The sequence below is a fragment of the Bombus bifarius genome, unplaced genomic scaffold (assembly GCF_011952205.1).
Source record: "Bombus bifarius isolate JDL3187 unplaced genomic scaffold, Bbif_JDL3187 scf7180000008213, whole genome shotgun sequence".
Taxonomy (NCBI): domain Eukaryota; kingdom Metazoa; phylum Arthropoda; class Insecta; order Hymenoptera; family Apidae; genus Bombus; species Bombus bifarius.
In genome coordinates, this window is record NW_022884516.1 from 2,773,440 (window position 1) to 2,796,288 (window position 22,849).

At 42.9% G+C, this 22,849-nt stretch overlaps 2 protein-coding genes across 4 annotated transcripts in view; one reads left to right on the forward strand and one right to left on the reverse strand.

Annotated features, from left to right (window-relative positions):
* The first annotated feature begins 119 nt into the window (after window positions 1-119).
* Window positions 120-1,598, forward strand: LOC117210798 (ankyrin repeat domain-containing protein 16-like). Its single transcript, XM_033454141.1, has 3 exons — window positions 120-617; window positions 697-960; window positions 1,073-1,598. The coding sequence occupies exons 1-3, from the start codon at window positions 278-280 to the stop codon at window positions 1,300-1,302; spliced, it is 834 nt and encodes a 277-aa protein (XP_033310032.1). The 5' UTR covers window positions 120-277; the 3' UTR covers window positions 1,303-1,598.
* Window positions 1,599-6,744: 5,146 nt separating this feature from the next.
* LOC117210797 (adhesion G protein-coupled receptor L3-like) overlaps window positions 6,745-22,849 on the reverse strand; it is a 37,045-nt gene continuing 20,940 nt past the window's right edge. Inside the window, exons 5-15 of one of the 3 annotated variants that reach the window (XM_033454138.1) lie at window positions 22,178-22,819; window positions 20,459-20,870; window positions 20,087-20,312; window positions 19,821-19,986; window positions 19,484-19,698; window positions 19,185-19,288; window positions 18,077-18,121; window positions 16,605-16,773; window positions 15,294-15,515; window positions 9,201-9,398; window positions 6,745-7,793 (exon numbers count right to left, since the gene is read on the reverse strand). In XM_033454138.1, the coding sequence (XP_033310029.1) occupies window positions 6,996-7,793; window positions 9,201-9,398; window positions 15,294-15,515; window positions 16,605-16,773; window positions 18,077-18,121; window positions 19,185-19,288; window positions 19,484-19,698; window positions 19,821-19,986; window positions 20,087-20,312; window positions 20,459-20,870; window positions 22,178-22,819 (3,197 nt within the window). In that variant the 3' untranslated portion in view covers window positions 6,745-6,995. The remainder of the gene's footprint in view (window positions 7,794-9,200; window positions 9,399-15,293; window positions 15,516-16,604; window positions 16,774-18,076; window positions 18,122-19,184; window positions 19,289-19,483; window positions 19,699-19,820; window positions 19,987-20,086; window positions 20,313-20,458; window positions 20,871-22,177; window positions 22,820-22,849) is intronic. The other 2 variants (XM_033454139.1, XM_033454140.1) reach the window with 2 other exon arrangements.

Here is a 22,849-nt window from a genome sequence, read left to right on the forward strand (position 1 = left end):
GAAAAGCAATTTTCAACTTGATCTTCGAATGAGCGAATACATTAGTTTAATACCGAATATGGCCATAAGGTGGCGGACGTTATTATGAGTTTGTCCTGGCTTGATATCTGTTCTATATTTTGTCAAGGTTTATATATTTTTGTGGTTCTTTGTTAATTTGTTAACCTCAATCATTTCAAATATTTCTATAACGTGTGTTCAAACGTTCAGTTTCTTAAATATTTTTCATCAAACACTCTCATCTTTGTGAACAAGTACATTTTATCATTTCTATTCGATGTACACTCCGTTTGACAATAAAAGTTTGTATATGGAGGATTCTAACCTATCACGAAACTTCCTGTACGCATGTCAGAGTGGAGACTTATCAAGAGTGGAAAAACTCGTATCGAAACACGACATTCAGGATTGGACACACTTCAGACACACGACTTCCGGTGACACTGCGTTACATCTTGCCACCCGCGAGGGTCATTTGAATATCGTTCGATACCTATGCGAGAATTTCAAGGGACCAGATTTTAGAGTGAACGTCGCCAGTAGAGATACGAAAAGACCGCTGCATGAAGCGGCGCAGTTTGCTCGTAGCGATATACTCAAATATTTAATTGGAAAAGGTATTTACCTTTCATTTGTGGCACTAATTTTATTTTATAATTATAAATATATCATTCGCAACGTTATTCTTGTTTGAAGGTGCAGATGTGGATGCCTTAAAACGCGCTGATTGGACACCGCTCATGCTGGCGTGTACAAAAACCGGAAGTGATGCCTATAAATGCATCGTAGCGCTTTTAGAGGCAAAAGCAAATCCGTTTTTGCGAAATAAAGATGGATGGACGTCGTTGCATCTAGTTTGTAGATCTGGCGATGAAAATGCTTTTGATTTGTTAGTAAATAAATTTGTCGAACGCATCGATGATCGAAGCAATAATGGTCGTAGTGTTATGCACATTGCTGGTAAGAATTCCTCCACAAAATATTTTTATATTATCAATGATATAGAAATGGCGTAATGCATAATTAGTATAAATATTTATAACTATGGATTATGAACCTGTTAAATGTACAGCATTTCACGGTCATGAGGGTTTAGTCAATCGTCTTATGGCTCTTAATACGAAACTTTTGAACGCGCGTGATTTCTCGGGATCTACTCCTCTTCACGAAGCGGTTAAAGGAGGTCACGTATCCGTCGCAAAACGATTAATTAATTTGGGAGCTGATATCAAAGCTAAAGACAACGCTAATCAGACTTTTTTACATATAGCAGCTATAATTGGAAATAGATTGGAATTGTAGTTGAAAAACTAATTTCAGTAGGAGATTTTTCAAAATAGACAAAAACGAGACACATTTTATTCAGAGATTGGTACACATTTATTTATCCTTTTTTCCTGTATCAGACAGTCTTAAAGAAGCATACAAAAATGAAGAAACGGAGGCTCTTAGTAGATCGGAGATACCTAGATTTTACATTCTTCTTGTTCGTTTGTGTTCTTCTTTTTCTTCTTCTTCCTCTTCTTCTGCTTGTTGTTCGGTGTTCCTCTTCCTTTTCATTTGTCAGCGTGCGCAGGCAGGCGATGATTCACAGGAAATCTACGCGCTTAATTACGTGCTAAAACCGTGTCCGCATACTTCTTTCTCTTTCTTTAATTACGTTCGTTAAATATCACTTACAAAGAGAGAACATAAATGGTAAAGATCACAGAATTTTCACGAATCCTATGTGAACATGAATCGTGCGTCGGTTTGTCCAAAAATTCTGTAATACGACCGATACTGCTTCGTGCCTTTGGGTAAAACGGTTCAGAAAAAAGCCGATTCGAAAAATATTCCGACGCTTTGAGAGGATGGCTGCGGGTGGGGAAGGGATATTTTTGAGATGATCGGTGGAGTGTGCACACGTGGATGCATGTATATGTGGGCGTAGTGCGTTTCTATCTCCGCGGATTGACTTTCTGCGATTGCTTCAAATTTCCTTTCTCTGGCCGCCCCGATACAATTTTTTTCATTTTCTCTTTCCTTTCTTTCTTTTTCCTTTGCACGCAAAACGAAAGCTTAGCCGCTAAATATCTCGAGGGACGACTCGATCGTGGTTCGTTTGGAAACTCGTTTACGCGATGCTGCTGCATACAAGAGAACAAGGACGAAAAGTAAAGAGAGACAGCACACACGATTTGAAAGGAACATCTCGAGATTGGACAGTACGGACAGGTGTACTCGATCAGAGAAAAGATCAGCTTCGCGCCTATTTTGTCGCGTGAAAAGAGGAGAAGGATGGAGATCAAGGGCGAGGGGTTTGAGAAAGGAGGGGGGAGGGAAGAGGATATTTATATTTATAAAACGGCTAAGGATAAAACATGCACTGTATATCTGTCCATCTGATTAACTGCTTGCACATTTTCATTCTTAATCATTCCCCTTCTTTTCTCCAATCTTTTTTCCCCTCTCTTCAGCTTTTGTCTAACGTTCGTGTTCTTGGTTTGTTCCTTTCTCCCGACTTTCCATTCGTTCAAGTAACAGTAACCTAACGCACGGGACGAGTGCTTGAATTCATATTATTTTTTCTTTTTTACATTCCCTCCTTCTCTCATCGAACCTACGTATTTATCGTCCTTTCTTCTCTCTTTTTTTTGTTTGTTCTTTTATTCATTTGTCGTTTACTTCTCTTTAGTGGAGTTCGTTTATAAATATCCAAAGATTACTTGGGCTCTCATTTAATATTGTTTTTTTTGTTTGTTTTACTTCCTCGCTTAATTTATTTACACATTAACTAATTACGCTTGGGACTTAAGTTAAATCGCGTCACGCGTCCGCCATCACGATAATAGTCACTGTAATATCCACTACTTACTAATAACTTGTCTTATCTAAATGTATTCTTTTCTGTTTTCACATCGATCGTCTCGGTCGCCTCCTTCTTGTTCTCTCTCTCTCTCTCTCTCCCCCTTTCGTTCTTTACCTCTTTCTCTCATTTCCTCATGCACACATAATTCTCTCTCTCTCTCTCTCGCTCTCTCTCTTTCTTTTCCATTTACATTACAACGTGTTCAACATGTACAAAGCCCTATTTACATTATGTACACCTCATTTCGAGAATTTCCCAATGATAATGCTTCTATCTCTCTCACTCTCCTCTTTCGCACGCAACAATCTCTTAAACCAGTGCGTCTTCTTTCCTTTCTGTGGCCGCCGGTTACGCCGTTGTCGATGCTTAGAAAGTAAAGAAAAAAAAAAAAAAAAGAAAAGGAATAAAGGAAAGACAAATAGAAAAGAAGGAAAAAGAAGACAGACGGAAAATTACGTAAATTCGTAAATCGATTGCCTATTCACCAGGCACGTTTGCGCTCGAAGTTGTTCCCGTCTACTTGGCTCGTACACCTTTTATTTTATCTCTTTCAATTACGATAAGTCGAACGGATGGAATGTAGCTGCGTTTACGATTATATCCGATAATAGTCGTTCCGTGGGCAAGACCTTTCGCTTGTACAAAAATTCATAGAACTAAGCCCCGCCGCGTCGTGGACAGAGCGTTGGAGGACGTTCGCGAGACGCGACGACACAATCGTCGAGGGATACAAAAACCTTTCGCCCCGAGAAATACTTTGGAATCACGGGATTTAACAATCGTGTTTCGAAAAATGTAACATGCGCTTCCGTGATTCGCGTTCACCGGAGCGCGCGTCGAGAAATAAAATCTTAACGAGTTAAAACGTACAACGTCGTCGCGCACCGTAACGTACCGTAAAATTTGTTAAAGTTTAAGAGCAACTGCACCAGAGTTTTAGACGTGAAACAACGCGAGTCCAATCTTCATTTCTGATATCGTTCAAGCTTGTCCGTGTATCTCGATTGCGATTCGATACAGTTTGATTTTTGCGATACTCGGCGCGTTGCTCTGTAATTGACGGAAAATGATATCTCGCGGTTGATTGTTGCTTATCGTGACGACGAAGGAATGTAAAAGTGGAACGAAAAGATGTCGAAGAAAGCGTGCGAAGTTATCGACGCTGGAATACACGGTTCCGATGGCTGTTGTTGAACGGCAACGATTCGATACGCGACGACCGAGAAACGCGCGTACAGAGTTCACGTATTTATTCGCTACGGGCAAGAAACGAGACGGCAGAATTTTCATGGCATTGGAAATTATATACACATACTCGATAGGGTTACACATTTTCGTTCTACCTTTAACATCGTGGACAAAAACGGTTTTCAGATGCTTGACTGTCGTCTCAAGCTACGCTTGTGCGAAGGGTCTTCTAAACAGGAAAAACCAAGATAACCGCGAACGGGTTTTCACGCGATGCCAGAGTGAGCAATTACGTTTCATAGAAATCGGAGGAAACGTTCGTAACGCTTAATATAGCTACGCTGGTACCCTTAAAACGCTGTTTATCGCTATTTTAATAATTCGCCTATAGATTTATTCGTCTTAACGTACGATTTGCCGGAGAGAAGGATCACGGCCGGCCCGGCTGAGCAGAGAAATAAATTAAAGAAAAAGGAAACGACGAAACGCTGTTCAACCGAGAGAAAGACTATATTGAATTCACTGTGTTCGCGTGCGCCCTTTCTCGTTTAGGCAAATTTAAACTTCCATCGATTTAAACATAATTTAACAGGCTTCCGTTCGCGTACAACCGTAATAACACAATTAAAGAACAAAAGCTTGGTAAAAGAAGAACCTTGTCTCGTCAATTAGTCAATCCAACATATCTTTCTCCAGTCAGAAATGGAGAAGTTAGACGAGGAAGTCGGATGTTCCGGGAAACGAACATCGAGCCATTGGTGACGTGTTTCAGAGCTCGACGTTCGTTCGTCTAATATATACGCTTACGCTCGTCGACGATGGATCTTCTTTGCAAGCAGAAAATGTCGTCGATCGATTCGACCACCGAACGACGGCGATTCGTTCGATCTATCTCGTTTTGATACGATCATCTTCGATCCGTAATTACGTCCGAACGATCGCGCGTCACCGATCGTCGATCTCGACGCGACCGCTAATTACACATTAGATAACACTCACGGATGATAAAAAATAAATAGCGCGCGGGTTCCCTTAGTTACATATTAGATTACGCGGTTACGACATATACCTTTTTGTTCTTTAAAAAATAGTAAAAAACAGTGACTAAGTTTTTTTCGCTTTTTCCACGTCGCTCGGAAAATCGCTTTGTATCACTATATATATATATTTATATTTATATATATATATATATACTTGTTTCGTACAACTCTCACCCACCTTCTCTCTCTCTCTCTCTCTCTCTCTCCTCGTATTTTCTATATATATGTATATATATAAATATAATATCGTTACTGTATACATACATATACATTTATATATATATATAATTTTTTTTATTTATAAAAATAACATTCTGGGACTAAAACGTAACGTTCCAAAGCAATATACATTGAGGAGCTGGCTGGGACGACCGATAAAGGTACTTTTAACCGCTGACTTTACCTTTCCCCGGGAGGAAATTTCAAGTTTTCAATCATCGAAACTCGCTCGAAACGAACACGCGCGCCCCTTTCTTCTCCGGAACTCGAAGATCCTTTTTCCTTCTATCTCGCGAAGATACTGTCTGCATCTTTTGACAGATCGTGTCGCACGGAATTTTTCACGAAAGCAGTCTTAAGACTTTAGAAGTAACTCTACGATGCGACTAATGTAACGCGATAATGATTAATCGAAGTAAGCGTTGATCGATTATTAAGTAACTTTAGTTTTCTTCTACGTTCCGTGGCGAGGTCGGTTATCGATCAGCGCACCTGCGATATGTCGCTGCTCTCCGGTTCGATGAAAGCGGAGACGTTTGCAAGGAAACACGGGCTTCAGATTCCTTTATCGAGTCGTCGCCGATTTCCTTCGGGGATTCAAATCGAATTCTCGTCGGTTCGACACTCGTTAACGAACGATTTTCACGCCCCCGCGGCCAAACCTTTCCCCATTCGATCTCGATATGTCTGTTATTTTTCATATTATCCACGAATCACTTTCGTTAACGAGCAAAGCCAGCATCGACGAAACGATCGAGCAGAAAATCTTCTCTCGATTTGTCAACGCGTACGAGAACAGGCTTCGAGGATACAATCGACGACGAACGAGAACATCGTGCTGAAGAACGCAAGGAAATTAATTCGCTCTGATATCGTTACACTTACTTACGAGCGTATATACGATAACTTCTCGTTCGGGTCGTTTACAATCCGCACGTGTACCTCGAAACCTCGAGCTCTGTAAGCGCTCTCCTAGCAAAATCTTAGCGATCTAAGAGGACTCGTCACGTTTTATCGTTTTCCGTACGACATCGTATTTTCCACTCTGTCAGTGAGCCAATCCCGAAAAGCCGAGCACAGCTTCGACGGTACAACGACGATCGATTAACTTCAACAAGAGGTCCATATCGAATAATTCACGCTATCGTACACAGATGTTCGACGTTTCGTCACACATTCGCACGGTTCTAGTTCTGGAGACGACAGACACGTCCGTTTCGCGTGGACTTCCGCCATTGGTTGCACGCAATTCCCGAGTAAACGGATATGGAAACACAACAAAGGAGGTTCGGGGCCATCTTCGTAGATCGGCCCGCTTATGGCTATAGAACGCGGCAATCATCGGGCTCCAGGTCGATCGGTCGCGTTCATGTTTGAGCTAGTGACGCGTTGTCGTCGTTCGCAACTCGTTCATCCGGTCGAACGTAGCTCGAGACGCGTCGGCGATGGTTTTCTTCAGTGAGGAACCGCCATACACGTCGCGTTAAACAGAAGATCGCCATCGTCGTAGTCATCGACGATATCTCTAACTTGGCGTGTTGAGGACGCGACCCTATAACATTCACGAACTACGCGTTGCTTCGATCGTTCCTCCGTCGATGGCCACGAAACGCGGCGTCTCGACCGCAAGGAGCGCATCCATCGTCCTCGTGCAGGAAGACGAAGAGGACGACAGGATCCTGCCAGTGGAGAGCGTTCTAACACTCGCTGTAGGAAGGCGGTGGCATTCCGCGCCCGGTATACATGTCCGTTTGCGGCTGCAGATGACAGACGACCGTGTGTCCATCTAGAACCGCGACTGTTCTCGTGTGATCTGGCTGAGGCGGTATACCGTAACTGGCCGGAAGTCGGGGCAGCTCGCCACGTTCGTACCATGCTTGCTGCTTTCGTAGCTTCTCCCAGCAAGTGTTCAGGGTCCTCTCGAACGCAGGACTGTACTCTGACGCGTCGCAATGGATATTTCCTCCGCCGCCACGGTCCGTCAACGTTTGCCCGTAATGCATCAGATTTCTATCGGTGGCCGGCGAGTATGGGATCAGCGGTCTGTGATCACCGTAACTTCTCGACGATTGTCTGCTCATGTCGCTTTGCCTTCTGCCGTCCTCGTCGGACATGTCCGACACTTGAATCTCACCGCCCCCGCCGCCACCGCCGCGCTCGATCTCTTCGTAAACTGGTTCGTCCTCGTTCGTCAAATCCCGCGGAAGATGTACGTGTTGACCGTGATGGGCGTGCAGCTGATGATGAGCTGGCCCGTTACTACGACCGTCCATGATCTCCGTGTATTTATGTTTGTACGGTATCGCAGTCCTTCGGCCACCACCGCCGCCTCCGGTAGTCCTGTTGCCGCTCATCTCGTTGTTCTCGTTCATTCCTCTCGCTCCGCGGTTTCGTCCGGAGTGTCCCAGGGTCAGGGTATTGTGTGTCCTAGGCGAGTCTTCTTGCTCGGAGCCACCATGGCCGGAGTCACGGGAATACGATTTAAAAGAAATGTTCTGCGGGAGAGACAGATACGTTTAAGTAACCGCAGGTTGACGATGGTTCGAGGGATTTGATGAAATTTGATGGTCTGATAAATAACATAAAGTGACTTGGCGTGTAACTTGGTATGTACGAGGAAGGGGATTGTGAGTGCGTGAACGATGATCTTCGGTATTTCTGGAGTGGCTTTTTAAGTTGAATTTAGAATTAGACAAGCGAGGAATTCTTTAGAGAAAGAGCTCGCAAGAGAAAATGACGAATCAAGTAAATCGAATCGAAGCGATTTTAATTTTGTAATATTACCTACGTTTGAATTGGTAATTAGAACGTCTCTTGAAGGATTTTGTTCATTTTATATTTACTAGCTGATTAATTATAAATCTTTTTTCTTTTTCTTCTTTCCATATCTGCGACTATTTGATTATAATTTGATATTCATCGTAAACCTACAAGTTCCCTTTTTAGAAAGCTCTTCGATTATTAATTTAACTCGCAGAAATGCAAGGATCTCGTTCGCACGACACCTACGAATTATAAATAGGGAAGGGTCGATGAGTCTCATCGAAGATCCACCTCGATGACCTCGGGAACGTTTTACAAAATTCACGAGCTCGCATGCATGGTCGAAGGAACGAGCGAGAAGATCCGTTACGTGCTGTATGATGATATGTACAAAGGCTATGATCATAAGGGCACGTTCATAGTATCATTCTGTCACTACTGAACGAAAACGTAAAACACACACAACGAGCTACGCGCCCCGTACGAAAATAAACACGTTCATCTTTGACAAAACTGAATATGGTCTTGTGTCTTTCAGTGTACCTATATACATTCTCCAGGATCATCGTCGAATTCGAAACCACGAAAATATTTTCTTTCCAGGATCATATACTTTAAACGACGAAAGACGCCATCGTCTCTCAATTTTCTTGTATCTTTCTCGAATTTTCTTTCGTTGATCGACTTGGAGGTTTCGAAAACGAAATGATCGCGATGACACAGAGAACGAGAAGGGAGGAAAAAGGGGGGAACGCAAGCTCTCGTCCGACGAATATGTTCCACCGGAAACGGGTTTCCCCACACCTCCATGCGATTTCGAAGCGTCGGGTCTGGTCGAACCACGAGGTGTCCTCTAAGTGTGCAAAATGTGTTTTTCTAGGTGCTTGTCAAGTAAGGATCGAAGAAACGTAACGAAAAAGAATGGAAGAGACGCGTTGGAAAACTAAAAACATAAAAAGAGAATGAACGTAAAAAGAAAAATAAAAACCATGGCACACCATGCAGTCAATTAGAGAAACAATGGCAGAAGAACATAGTGAGAGAAAGGAAAAAGTTCGATCGAAACAATACACGACACGAGCGAGCGAGCGAGCGAGCGAGTGAGCGAGCCTTTTTCTTAGCTGCGGTGAATTAGTTACCTTCCACATGAGGTTTTTGTTAAGGTGGCCCCAAGTGGCGGTGGCAGATTTGGGGATATTGGGAGCTGAGGGTAAGAAGGCGTGACGGGCGTATGGCAGGGTGGCCACGATGTGAGCCTCTGTTGGAGAGGATTCACGTGGCACTGTAACTGCCGGCTGCCTATCGACAATCGCCCAGCTTCGACCGGACGCCAAGTACTGGAAAAATCGAACCATTCGCCGTTCCCTCTTAACCCTTCGTTTACTGATACGCAAGGGGATGATCGAGTGTTGTGTCCTTTTTCATGAATCAGCGTATATGTGTGAATCGTTTGGGGGATGTCATTTGAAATATTCTTATGGGGCCGTGTGTTTACGATGATTTGATGTAGTATTTGGACGACTGTTATCCATCGTCAATTACGCAATTCGGGAGTCATATTGTAATTGGAAATTACGTCGGGTCGAGGTTGTTATGTCCATGTAGTACAATGCACGAGGGTATAGTACTCTCGGTCCACGATACTGGAAAGATCAAGTGATTAATATCGAGGACATACCTGACACGGTGAATAACAGTGAAATACGATATTAAGAGAATATTAAAGCGTCGAATAAAAGATCGTAATTAATTTTAAATATTCGATTATAAAAGTATCGCAATTTACCAGTAAACAAAGGGTTGCTCGAATGTCACGAAACCTTAGACAAAACACCCTGCTCCGTAATTCCTCGCATCCTTCTACGTATAATCTAGACAAAATTCCACACGTTCTCCGTCACCGGGAACTTTCTTCTTTCTCAAGAGTTCCCTTCGAAACTAATTAACCCAGCAACGCGAGGTTGTTCGTGACAAATACGGGCCGGTGCGATCGTTCTCGTCGCCAGGGGGACGGATTAGTCGGATTTCGTGTGACACGGTTTAAAAAGAGCCTCCGACCCATCGGAAGCGACGCGCACACGGAAGATACGGACGGGGTAAATCCGACGATATCTGACGGAACTGCGATACTCGCCGTAAGTGTGGCGGATTTAACTCGTACACGGGCAAATCTACGGCGAAACGGACTGAGATACGCGACGTCAGCACGCACACCCCGACCTCGTGCGTGTTTAGCTTGGAACGATACGCGACCACACCTGTTTTCCGGCCGTGCGTGAACGACGATGAACCACCGACTTTAGATCAAGATTTTTACCGCTTTCGATGAAACGTCGAAATAAGGACGAGTGACGGATTTTGGAAATTTGTCACTTTTCTCGTCCTTTATGTTTAACCGAGAAGAATTTTGTTTTTATCGCGTTTCTCGAATATCCCGAAGAGCTTCCAATGAATTTTCTGTTCTTTTACCAAGTTAAGGTAATCGTCGTCCGAGCTTACCCAACAGATTTTTAGCTTTTACTACGTTTTACGAATAGTTTCGGATAGCTCCGGATGATTTTTGAATCCGTCAAGACACTTTTCCATTTTTAAGCAATATCGAGTTACAATAATAATTGAGATTAGTAAATGCACGAACAATTGTCGAAAAATCATTTGATCTTTAAGCGTTTTTACGTTGGAAAGGTTCTAGATTATCGATTCGTTGGTATTCCTTTGAAGCGAGATGGCAACACGATGGAGCAAGGTGAGATGCGACAGAGATCGTGGCGCGGGGAGAACGAGTCTTCTTTGTTTTCTTACTGTCTGTAATGAGGTAACGTCGGGAACCGGCTCCTCGTTTGCGCGGCTGACGTGCAACCGTGCCGAGACTGGGCCGTCTGTATCAGAGAGGAAATAGCGTAATACCGATCATCGTGATGGCGTTTCACCGACCCATCGAATAAAATTACCATCGTGCAACTTGTAAAACCGGCTTTGATCAAACCGTTCTCCTTCTAATGGGAACGCACCACTTTTCCACGTTCGCTCGGCTAATTATGGATTTTCGCGTTCTCGTGCTTTGCAGTTAAAGAACGTGAAGCGTCTCCGAGTTGTTGGAGCGCGAGCTGGATCGTTAGAGGCTTCGATGATCCGTATTACCCTATCCTTGCCTCTCGTCGCGCGAATGTGCACCTGGTGTTAATTAGCGAAAACGCACAGAGCAAGGGGAGAGAAAAAAAATAGGAAAAAAAAAGACGATGTGTCTGTTTATCCATGTGTGTATGTCTGCGTATGTGTGTGAGTGTGTCTGCGTGTATGCAGAGAGCAAAAGTAGTCGAGAATAGTGTGCGAGTGTGTATGTGTGTACGTTGCGAAGGAGGTGTGAGAGAGATGTGAATCGGATCGGTTCGACGAGGTCTTTTCTCGCCTTTACGGTTTTCTTCAGTCTCCGCGGTCATGTAACCGATCGTGTGATAGGTGAGTAGTCTAAAGAGCGTCTCGACGCGTGTGAACACGTACGTTTGTCCGACTGTGAACCGAACCGAGGCCGTTGATCGAAAGGCGCAGAAATATGTATTTTCGAAAGGGAACGAAGAGAAGAGTCAATTCGAGCGCTTTTCGATCGAACGATCGCTTGACAGCAAGCGGCTTAAAGATATTTTTGGACTGCGTGGACAGAATTCGACGAATGAGGAGGATATATAGGATAAGATAAAATCTATAGCTATGGCATAGATTGCAAAAGTATTTTTTATACGTATTTCAATAAGTACGTATATTAATCGTATTCTGTCCACGCGGGCGGCTAAAAACAATATTCGCTCGTACATTACGAATCTTTCTGAACGTATACTTCCTTCATGTTCTACGGAAATTCGTTTAAACTTCTTTAATGATAGTATTACCGGTGGGCTCACGCATCAGTGCCTCCAGAGTAAAAAGGAGTCGATAAGCGACAAACAGGTTTGCGAGGAAGCCATGGCTGATTTGCTAGAGCAGATGCTATTCGATGGAATGTGGGACCTGTCTTTTTAACCTTGCAATGGAAACTGCCAACATTTTCCTTATATTTTACGTTTTACATATAGGAAATATAGAAGCGTGTCCAACGGTATCTTGTTAAAATTTCAACTGCATATAAAAAATGAAAATTTTGTTAACTCTATATGTACACATACAAGGCAAATGATTAAATCTTTGATAATAGAAATAATATCGAACGTTTTAGCTAACACAGCAATATTAAAGTCTCTATCTACAACCATGCGCATTGTTGGCGTTAATTCAGCATGGATACCGACGCGCCTCGTTTTAGGGTGATAAAACATTGAGCAGACAGAGAATGGACGCAGGCTGAAAGTGTTGCAAATAGCAGTCAGTCGTCAAAGGCGCAGCTGCGAAACCGATTGTATAAATCATCGATGTTACAGATTCGTTATGTTTCTCGTGCGTGTACCGGTCCGTGGCGAAGAGTTTCATTAACGTTCCGGAAACATCATCTGAAATAAATGGCGAGCCGTGCAACGTCGGCTTGTTTCCACGTGCGTTGCAATAAAAGTAGGTCTCGATCTGGCGAGACGTGGGAACAAAAGGAAGGGAATAGGATACAAAGTAGCCAGCAACCGCGTTACACCAAACCCAGAGCCAGATAAGAAGCACGAAAATCACCATTGTTAGTAGGAGGTCTTGCAAATAGTACGTTCGCGTGTTTACAGGTGTGCAAAAGTCGAGCGAGAGAGCGTGCCATGTACTTTTCGCCTGGTGCTCGAAGACCAATGCTATGCTTACCGCGACGAGAATTTTCTCTCGTTTCGTTCTTTCTCGTTTTTGTCGCTTGTCGCAATCGACACCGTTTTCTTTCCTTTTTTCCCCTTTCCACTCAGGGTTGAAACAAGAACCGATATCGTGAATATCGATACAGAGAGAGAGAGAGAGAGAGAGAGAGAGATAGATAGAGAGAGAGAGAGGGGGGGGGGAGGGACAATACGAATACAAATTTATCGAGAATCGTGATATTACGAAACACGGTTTTTATTTCTTTGGTTTCCCGGGTTTCGCAGTACGTTTGAATTGAAAGCACGAATTTTTTAATATCTCCCGCGCGCGTTCGAGCTCAACGTTGACAATTATACAACTCCAAAAAAAAAGGCACATCGTGCAACCGTACGAGTGCCGTTTGTTTTTGCGAAAACCACGAGGCACGTGCGTTGCGAGCCGTTCTAAAATTCGGTGAATTTACACCGGCGCGTCACTGACAAATTCATGAACAAACGCAGCGGATAAAAAAAGAAACAAGCAACGTGAAAAGGCAAAAAAAAAAAAAAAAAAAGGAAAGAGAGGTGACAACGATATGCAATTATATAATCGTCATAGCAAATGTCGTTTATCATTTTTAGTCGATTTGTGTCTAGTAATGTCCACTAAATCCGATAAATTCAGCCGACGATTGGCAATAAAGTTTTACGGAGAACATAACAACGGTGCGATCGCGCATATTATAGCTCGCTGTGTGGTTATCGTTTCATCTACAACCGAGTATCGTTGTTTTATCATACAAATCTACGGCATGACCACGTTCAATCATGTCACCTATCTCTCTCTCTCTCTCCCTCTCTCTCTCCCTCTCTTTTTCTCTTTTACTGTTCCTCCAAACCAACCCCTGAATATCATTCTTCGCATGCTCTCTTCTCTCCCTATTCCCTACTCTGACTCCCTGAATATATACATCTGCCTGTCTCTCTCATTCTCTTTTTTCTCTCTAAATTTTCTTCGCAGCAAGCGCGATAGAGCCGAAAGAGTCGAACGGTTCACGGTTAAATGCCGTTTTAGCTCATCCCGTTCCAGAACCAGCTTTTCGAGGCGGACGAAGAGACTCTCGGTGACGTTAAAAAAGTGTTTCTGGCACGCGTCGCTTTTGAGCGGAACGCGCGGCCATTCGAAACGAATCTCCCTCGACTAGGAGGGTCGAGGACACCCACTTCACAATTTATCCTGCAACAGACTTGGGGTAACACATTAAAAAAAAAAAAAAAAGAACACGAAGAAGGAGAAGAAGAGAGACGACAAAAGGAAGGTAGCTGGAGGGCGCTATTTCGAAGATGATACAACGACGCGGTTGCGTTAGCATACACGAGCGAACAGAGTCGAGGGTGGTAGACATGTTGCTGGTTAAACGTTTAACTAGTTTCGAAAGCCCTCCATTTCCTATGATACTGTCTTTAAATACTAATCACAGAGAAAATCTGTTGCCTTTGTAAAGCGTACCTTCGTAAATCTTTACGAAGTCATTAGGAAGTGATAATTGTTAAAAAAGAGACTACCGTTTTGGATGAATAAGAGATTTATATCGAGAGAAGAAGAGGGTGCACGGCACACAGCCAACGATTGCGAAAGTCTCGTGATCGTTTGGTGGAACGGTGACAGTGGGTGCATCGTTAAATTGAAGAGGAAGGTCCGGCCTTCAAAGGGTCACGTAGTAGCGGTCGTTAGAACCGCAACGGAAACCATTCTTCTTAATCGCGTGGATGATCGTGCAACGAACAAGAAAACACGAGTGCTTGGTTGATGTCGCGGTCGGTCGTCGACGACGGACGAAAGAATTCGCCCGATAAAGGTGCAAGAACCTTCGTGTAGTTATCAACTCGAAAAGCTGGCTGGCGTTCATGTAACGAGCGACAGAATGGCGTAGAGGGAGTGTGTTATTAATTCCAGTACTATTAATTATACTTGCGTTACTGGCAGAAAGCGATAGTCGAAAGTAAAGAATAACAAGAAGAAAAAAAATAATGACGGGGTAATAGATGGTGAATAAAGAAGAACAGATGAGAATCAGTTATCGAGTCAAAGACAAATAGAGCTAGTTAGAAAGAAAAAGAGAGAGAGAAAGAGAGAGTGACCTATTTTCGTTCGTTCTCCTCCTTCAAAAAATATTCCCTCTTTTGATCGTATGTTTTCACATTTTCTCCCGCGCGACAGACATACGGTTGTCAAAAACTGTTCGAACAACCGTTACGAAGAAAGAAATTGGTTTTTTTTTTCTCGGTTTGGTGTAGAAGCGGCTATCGGATACCTTGCTGAGCGGGATGCCTATTGTGGTTGCTAGGTGCCATCATGTGCATCTGGTGTGCCCCGACCGGCGACCTCAGCGACAAATTGTTCAGGTTCACGTTTATCGAAAGATTCGTATTGTTACAGGCGGCGGTCAGGTTGTTGTGATTGTTCGGCGGTGACGTGGTCGTTGTTGTACCCACATTGGAGGCGGCGTGCGGCGACAATCCGGAGCTATCGGTCGTCGGCGCCGACGGATTCGACGAGGTGTTGTGAGAGGCGAAGTCCTTGCCTCCATTAGCACCACCGGCGCCGCCGCTGGTACCGGAAGAGCCGCCGGAGCTTCCGGCCACCGTCTTCGAGCACCTGAGGCACTTGGGCAGCCAGGAGTGGCGGCGCACGAACTTCCTGTATTCCTTCCTCACCTGCAATGGCGAAGCAAACCCACCCCCCGAACGAAAGGTTTTTTTTTAACGGTGCACAAAGAACCAAGGCAAGTGCGAGCGCGCGTTCGTTTCTCGTTCGTTCACGTATGAATAATAATAACAATTAAAAGAAAAAAAAAAAAAAAGGAAAACGAATTGAAAAGTAAAGTATGATATAATCTTCCAGGATGACGATGATGATATACTTTAACGATGAACATATACTTTGATATATTGAGAAACATGAATATGTGATCGAATTTATGAAGCATTGGTGCTGAATTTACAGATAAATTAGGAAAAGAGCGGTGCATCCTGCAGTGGCAACCAAAATATAAACGTTGTTCAAATGAAAAGGAAGAAGATAACTGAATATAACGAGCTGCAAATCAGGCTACAGGATCCCGGTTAATTCGACAAATAAACGTGGGTGATTTTCGATTGCCACAGCACTTTATTTGAGACATCATTTGTTGTCATCGTGTTCTGTTTTGCGAGATACCATTACGATGTTTAGACTGCGTTTAACATGATTCCTGTCAAATGATCCTCTTGCTTATGGAGTTACTTGCTACTTATATAATACGAAGAATCCGCTTTCGTACATAGTGCATCGAATTCTTATGTTACAAGATCCTTGACTCGTGAATAATTGTGTTAACTATAAACCTTACGATAGAAACAGTTTTACAATTCTCATTATATAAAGTTCCGATTCGACAATTGCTTTCTTACTTTCCTTTAAACTTCGCGTTGACATTGCTTCTTGCTCTCGAAACGTTTCGCGGTTTGCTCGATACAAAATTGAAAAATATACGCAATATAATCAACCGAATAAATTAACATCCTGTTTTGTTTTTAATAATAATAATTATCGTAAATAATTGGTAACATTCTCTCGCAATAATTTTTCCCGCTGTTTAAGATGCCACTCGAATTTCGTTGGTTTCATTAACGATAAGAATGCACGACGAAAGATGAAAGAATGAAGGATGATTCAACGAGGCGTTCTAAACGTTGGAACGCGCGTTAACAACACCAGAGAGTTTAAAGTAAGGTGGACGTTTGGACCCCGACGTATTCCCTTACCTTCTCGTTCTGAACGCAATGGAACACAAAGATAAACAGCCCCTGCAGACTATTCAATATGGTGAAGATGTACGCCATCACGACGGATTCTTGGTTCAAGTAGAGAAGCCCGAAGGTCCAGGTGAGTCCCAGTAGAAATACTAAGACGATCGCTCCTCTCAGCCATGCCCTAGTCAGAAAATATCGATCGATGAGTCACATTGAAGCTAAAAATCTCAAGAACAAGATAATCGCGAGCGATGCTTAAAGGAACGTGAACGAGAGCTATGTGAAGTTATCGGTATGAGGGATTTAGAGAAAAAAATACAAGAAAAAAAAGGTAACGAAGAGAGTGGGGGAGGGGGGAGGGGGTGAAAGGAAACGATCTCTTTAGTCTCGTGCCATTGAAAGAATTAAGAGTAACGTGCTAAATGATCGATGATGGTGTGACTTTAATTCTAATAATTCCAATGCTACATTTGTCACGTTCTTATCGAAATGGAGCGGCGAGAACACGGAAGATTATCAGGAGACGGTGTTATGCACCGCAGTGCACGCAACATTTCGAGCTGCGCGATGCTAACGTGTACTACTAATGTTGCTCGTTTCTACACGCGTGCGCGTGTCGTGTACACACTCTTCAACAAAAGCATTAGCATCGTTAATGTTCTCGCGAGTCTCGAAAGCGGCTGGCGTCCTATAAGCATCGCACACAGTGTTACTATTTCTTACTTCTTTTCTCCTTCTCCGTATCGACGTTCTTACTATTTTTTCGCTTTTTCTTTTCTTTTCTTTTCTTTTCTTTCCTAGTTCCTGATCTATTAGAAACGATCAAGACTGCGGATCTACGGGAGGATCGGGTGCACGAACTACACAGGTAGGCGGGTGTTTATTACTTCTAATCTCGCGCGTATACACTAAGCTACTCTCAAATCAGGCCTTATACCGGAAACTAAAGGATAAATACGGCATGCGGTTTAAGTCGTCGTATATGTACTCAGAGGAAAGGCAAACAGCGTGATGTAAGTAAGAAATTCGGAGAATATCGATCGTCGCCACGTGTCAAGCATTATCACGAGGATACCACGCTACTTAAGCCATTGATAATTGCAAATTGCCCAGGCTTTTCTAAACCGATACAAAATAATATAACAATGAGGATAATAACATTTGCGATTCCAGTGAGTCACACGATCAATGATCGTTCGATTAAACGATCAGCGTGACTTTGTTTTTCCCGTGAACAGACTATGTACTACGTTCTACGTTCTACAGTCGCAAAAAAAAAAAAAAAACGAAAAAATGATAAAATGAAACAATTATCGTATCAGTAGCTTTGAATTATTAACGAAAAAGAAACAAGAGAAAACAGTGAACTTGTTAAATGAAAGAATGGTGAAATTAAAGGCATGTGAAACGACGATTAGTAATAGAATGATGTAACGGTGAATGAACGAGATGTGGGTAATAATAAAAATTGGTAAATATCTTACAAGTGCGCTTGCAATTTGTTGGGAAGAGCATTCTCTTCCTTTCCACTACCAACCAACCACGCCATGCAGAAGAATGTAGAACAGTGTAGACAGAAGTGGGTAGAAGATTTAATACAAAAATGAAACAAGACAGCAAAGTTAGGTGATTGTTCCGGCACCATTTTAATTAATTGATTATTAAGAAAAAAAAAAAGACAACTTGTTGTTTCGCTAGTGCAGTACTCGATTCGTATTACTATACGTTATATACCTGCGTTAGTACAATAGAACATTTAGATAATTTCGAATTATTCGAAAGGAAAATAATGAAAATGAAGTACAAAAAGAACGTAGAATGATTAAAAACGGGGAGAAAAACGAAACATAAAGAGAGAGAACGATTTTTTACGATAAAGCAATTTCGATAATAAAACGAGTCGAGTTTGCACGAGAATTTAACTACCGTCACCAACATTTTCGTACAGAAATTTATCAAGTTAATTAAATATTACTATCTCTCTCTTCATTCGACATAGTTTTGCCCGTTTCATTGAAATCACAGAAAACACAGAACGCAGGCTAATTATCATCGTACTCGTTCGATTGTTCGTGCGTCTAATTTCTCGTTGAAGCATGACTCGACTGTGACGGCATTTTTAATCACATGTGATACATACTTATTAACGAACGTTAGCGATACATGTATGTAATAGATATACATGTATATTATATATATATATAGAACGATACCCATATAGTACCTAAGATTTATAGCAATACAAGTGGTGTGTCGAACGAACGGAAATCTTGCGATCATTCCAACACAGTAAATTAATAAAACGGAAATATATAGAAACGAAAAGAACTCAGCATGGCCGCCAAAAAGATGCGTGACAATAAAAGACTCTCTTTCGGGAGATATCTTTAAGCAAGTAAAGCTTGCGAACGTGAACCGAAAGCACCAAACAAACATTTGGATTCTACTCGACGATAGGATTGATATATCTCGAATGTGTTAACGGACGGACTCGATCGATTACTTTAATATAGAGATACATAATATATATGTACAAATTCATTTGTTACGTTTCTCGTATTTACGGACAAACCCTGGAATTTCTAGGCTTACCTTGCGCTGGCCAATCGAGAGTGCTCCTTACTCTTCATCGCTACGGTCGTGTTTGCGTGCCGGCACATCATATAAATCGCCATCGATAGGAATACCAAGTTTGCCTAACAAGAAAACCGGATAACAGCTTCTGTATTGAACTTATTCTAAGAATAGAATATATAGATAGGTATATCAAATATTCATACGGCTTTACGTTTCATCGAAACACTCGATGCTTTAAAAACATTATTATATATTAATATAACGTGGATCGATTACGATTTATTTTCTACTTTTCTTGGCAACAGTCATCTTACCAGTATAACGAGTATCACTGGTCCAACGAAGCTGAATATGAAGTAGTTGTCCGCTCGTAGCCAGCAATATCGATCGGTACCGTAACTCAGAGGATCGATTATACAAGAAATGGCTACGACCAGCAACGGAGCACCGTAGGCGACTAGATAATACCAGCGTAGCCTTGATTTTTCTGCTTCGAACACCTCGATCAGCATGACGTATAATTGAAACCCTGCAAAAGAAAATCGAAAGGAAATCAAACTGGTACTCCCGTTTCGCCGAACCGTTATTTGTTGTCAGTTAATGCATGATTCGACAAACGGCAGTGTTGCGGATATTCTATTCGAGAGATACCTTCGAGAAACATCCAGGCGAATGCACAAAGAAAAAAGAAATGCAACAATCCAGCGACGATACCGCAGATAATTCTCTGATTCGTTTGTCCGATTCCGCAAACGAATAAAATTTCCGCGATCAGCAAGCACACACACAGATTCTTGTGGATGGTTGTTCTATCCGACTGTAACAGAATGGCAAGGCACGTTTGGTAGATGTTCGATCGATGCAGTCGAAGCTTTCGTGCTTTCCGATCAATGTAAGATTCGACACGGAATAATTACCTTTAGTCCGCGAAATAATTGGAAGGTCAAAATTGCCAGAACCAGGCAAACCACGGAAATGATACAGCCGATATAGGTGATGATCTGCAACGCGACTTGATGAGCAATATCCAATCTGACGGCGTGCACGTCCATTAGAACGGCGAAATTTGTAAGATGGTTGCACTCGCACACTGTGTGAGTTTCGTTGGTTTTTCGTATTTCACAACCCTCCTCTGACCAAGCACTGAAATGGGAATTAAAAGTATGTAGGAATAACAATTATCCCTGTGTCAATTTCAAAGAACAAAATTTTATTACGTATCTAAATATTTTCCAAATAAACGACACTACGAACTAGCGAGACAGATGTAATTAGAAGAGGGAACTCACCTTAAGATGTAATCCCAGAACACACAAGTCGGATTGGTGACGTTCTCAATGGACAGATGCTTGAAATAGACTCTGACAGGCTCGCTGAGCTGTATGTGCCTTCCTTTGCCCAAAGACGCGGAGATCACTTTACTATTTAGAAGCCTGGTCGTGTTCCTTTTCGGCAATGGCTGAGGGTCGTCGTTCATGACTAACGATGATACCTCAGCTTGCGGCTGTAAGATCTCCTCGAGCCTGTCAAAGGCCATGAAGACCAAACGGACAATGCCACCCTCGCTGTTCTCCAGCAAAGCTCCTCTGGTTAACTCGACGCGATCGTTCGAAGCTGCCCATCTCTGTTGAGCTGCCTCCGTCGGGAACACTTCTAGATCATCGCCGATATTCCGGGCATCCAGAACGCGTACTTCCATTACTATTTAAAGAGATATGTGAATCGTAAACATCGAAGGATATCATGATACTTTTATATGGTGTAAACTAGTTTGGGTTGGATAAGATGTTTTATGCAATTGGAAAGAATCGAAGATATATATGAAATCCAATAGACAATGTGTTGAATTCTTTTATTTCAATTGGCGTTTTATAACCGGGAACTCGGGTTATTCTCGGTACCAATCATTTTGTTATAACCTTGGCCTTTACTCTCGAACATTCGAACGCAATACATATTCCGTAGAAACATGCCCACGTGGCGCATCGAAATAAAATTTATATCCTTGGGAAGGTATTTCGTCCTGAACAGGACGGCGCGGCGTTAACCGAACTCCGCAACGTTCGTCAATCTCGCGACCATAAAGTTCCGCTACTCGATTCATCTTCTCGAACGAACAATAAAACTAAACGCGCATATCTTTCTGTCTGTTATTTTTTCCTTGTTGTCGCGGTGTTTCGCTCATCGTATATTCCATTCGATCAGTCGTAAAAGTGACGTCTTCGGCTGACAAGAAAAATTCGAGAGGACTAAGCCCAGCGACGGTGGTAGCTAGTTTTCTGTTAGCACGAAAGAAAGAACACGGTCAGACGGGCGAATATTATGTTACATGGCATCCGGCCGGCTGTCGCTCATCAAACTTGTCTTCTTTTTACCCTTTACTGTTATGCTATTTATCACGTGCGGATCTAATGTTGGTGCTACTTCGTTCGACCGCGACGCAGAAAGTTGCTTCCAGCAGCCTCAATCACGACCGCGCGCTACGTTACTTTCAGGAAGTAAATCAAATTGCTCGTAATTTTCTCGGTGGTTTTGTTGTGTTAATGCCGGGTAGGAAGAGAGGTAAAGCTCGGGTTACAACATTATCCAGCTAGGTACCAGAGAATTACGATGGGTTTGAATCTTTGTTTTATCTACGCCGGATATTACCACCGTCGCATTCCACAGATAAGGGATCTAGATTTATGCGACCCGATGCTAAAGTCGGACCTACGATACTTGCATGTCCATTGTGCTAGACGACTCAACGTTAATTCGTTATACCGTCTGCCACTCCTTTTTACTCATCACGGCCCGTCGTCCTTTCTCTCAGGTCTTATCACACCATCTAAATTAGTTCGTGGCTAATTTTTCCTATAGACGTACCCTTGTCTATGATATAACTCCAACTAATTCGAGATTACGCGTCGCTAATTTAAATTTCCAATTACACTGCTTTCAAACGAATTACGGAAAGTTCAATTTGCCGCTCTAATTCAACAAGTAAAGATATATGTAACAATACTCACGTATGTTCCTCCCTTCATGAGTGATCGTTTTCTCGTGCATCAGCGTGTCGGCCAACAAAAACGCGTTCTCCTCGAGTCCGATCAATAAAGAGGTCGCGACTCTCATTTGCTCCTGATGGCTGAGATCCTTCCAAGACGCCATTTGCGCCTTGTCAAGCAGATTGCTGCCCGTCCTCACGACACCTTGCAGCAGCTCGGTCACGCTGACCTCCCTCTGATTCGCGTCTTGGTACGTTCTTATATCTTGTGCCATCTTCTCCGCCATGTTCTTGATGATCTTAGTCGTGATCATCATGTCACCACCATAGAGACCTCTGCTGTTGTTCGTCACTTGCGATAATTCTCGACTGATTCCGAGGATCACGTCGCCTTCTGTTACCCTGTTCTCTAGCGTGGTGAGCCAAACGGAGCGACACTCGCTCAGATCCGGACTGTCTCGATGCCAGAAGGCCGTGTCTGCTCTGGCCAGGCATCTCCAACGCGCCAAACCGTTAGCACCGCCTGGACAACTCTGAACAGCTACGTCGCCAGCTCTGGTCGTGTTCCACGACAGGTTCCTGGCTATCACCGGGGGACACACTTGTCTACCGTAGTCGTACCATTGGCCATTCGAGCTGGACTCTGGGTACAGCGTGCTCGGCACTGGAATATTTGAGTTAGTTACGAGCGTTA

What these genes read in the sequence shown, in the direction of transcription:
- LOC117210798 (XM_033454141.1), top strand. Translation starts at nt 278, where the DNA reads ATGTACACTCCGTTTGACAATAAAAGTTTGTATATGGAGGATTCTAAC. An exon ending in CAAATATTTAATTGGAAAAG is followed by an intron (nt 618 to 696) that starts GTATTTACCTTT and finishes TCTTGTTTGAAG; the next exon opens with GTGCAGATGTGGATGCCTTA. An exon ending in TAGTGTTATGCACATTGCTG is followed by an intron (nt 961 to 1,072) that starts GTAAGAATTCCT and finishes TTAAATGTACAG; the next exon opens with CATTTCACGGTCATGAGGGT.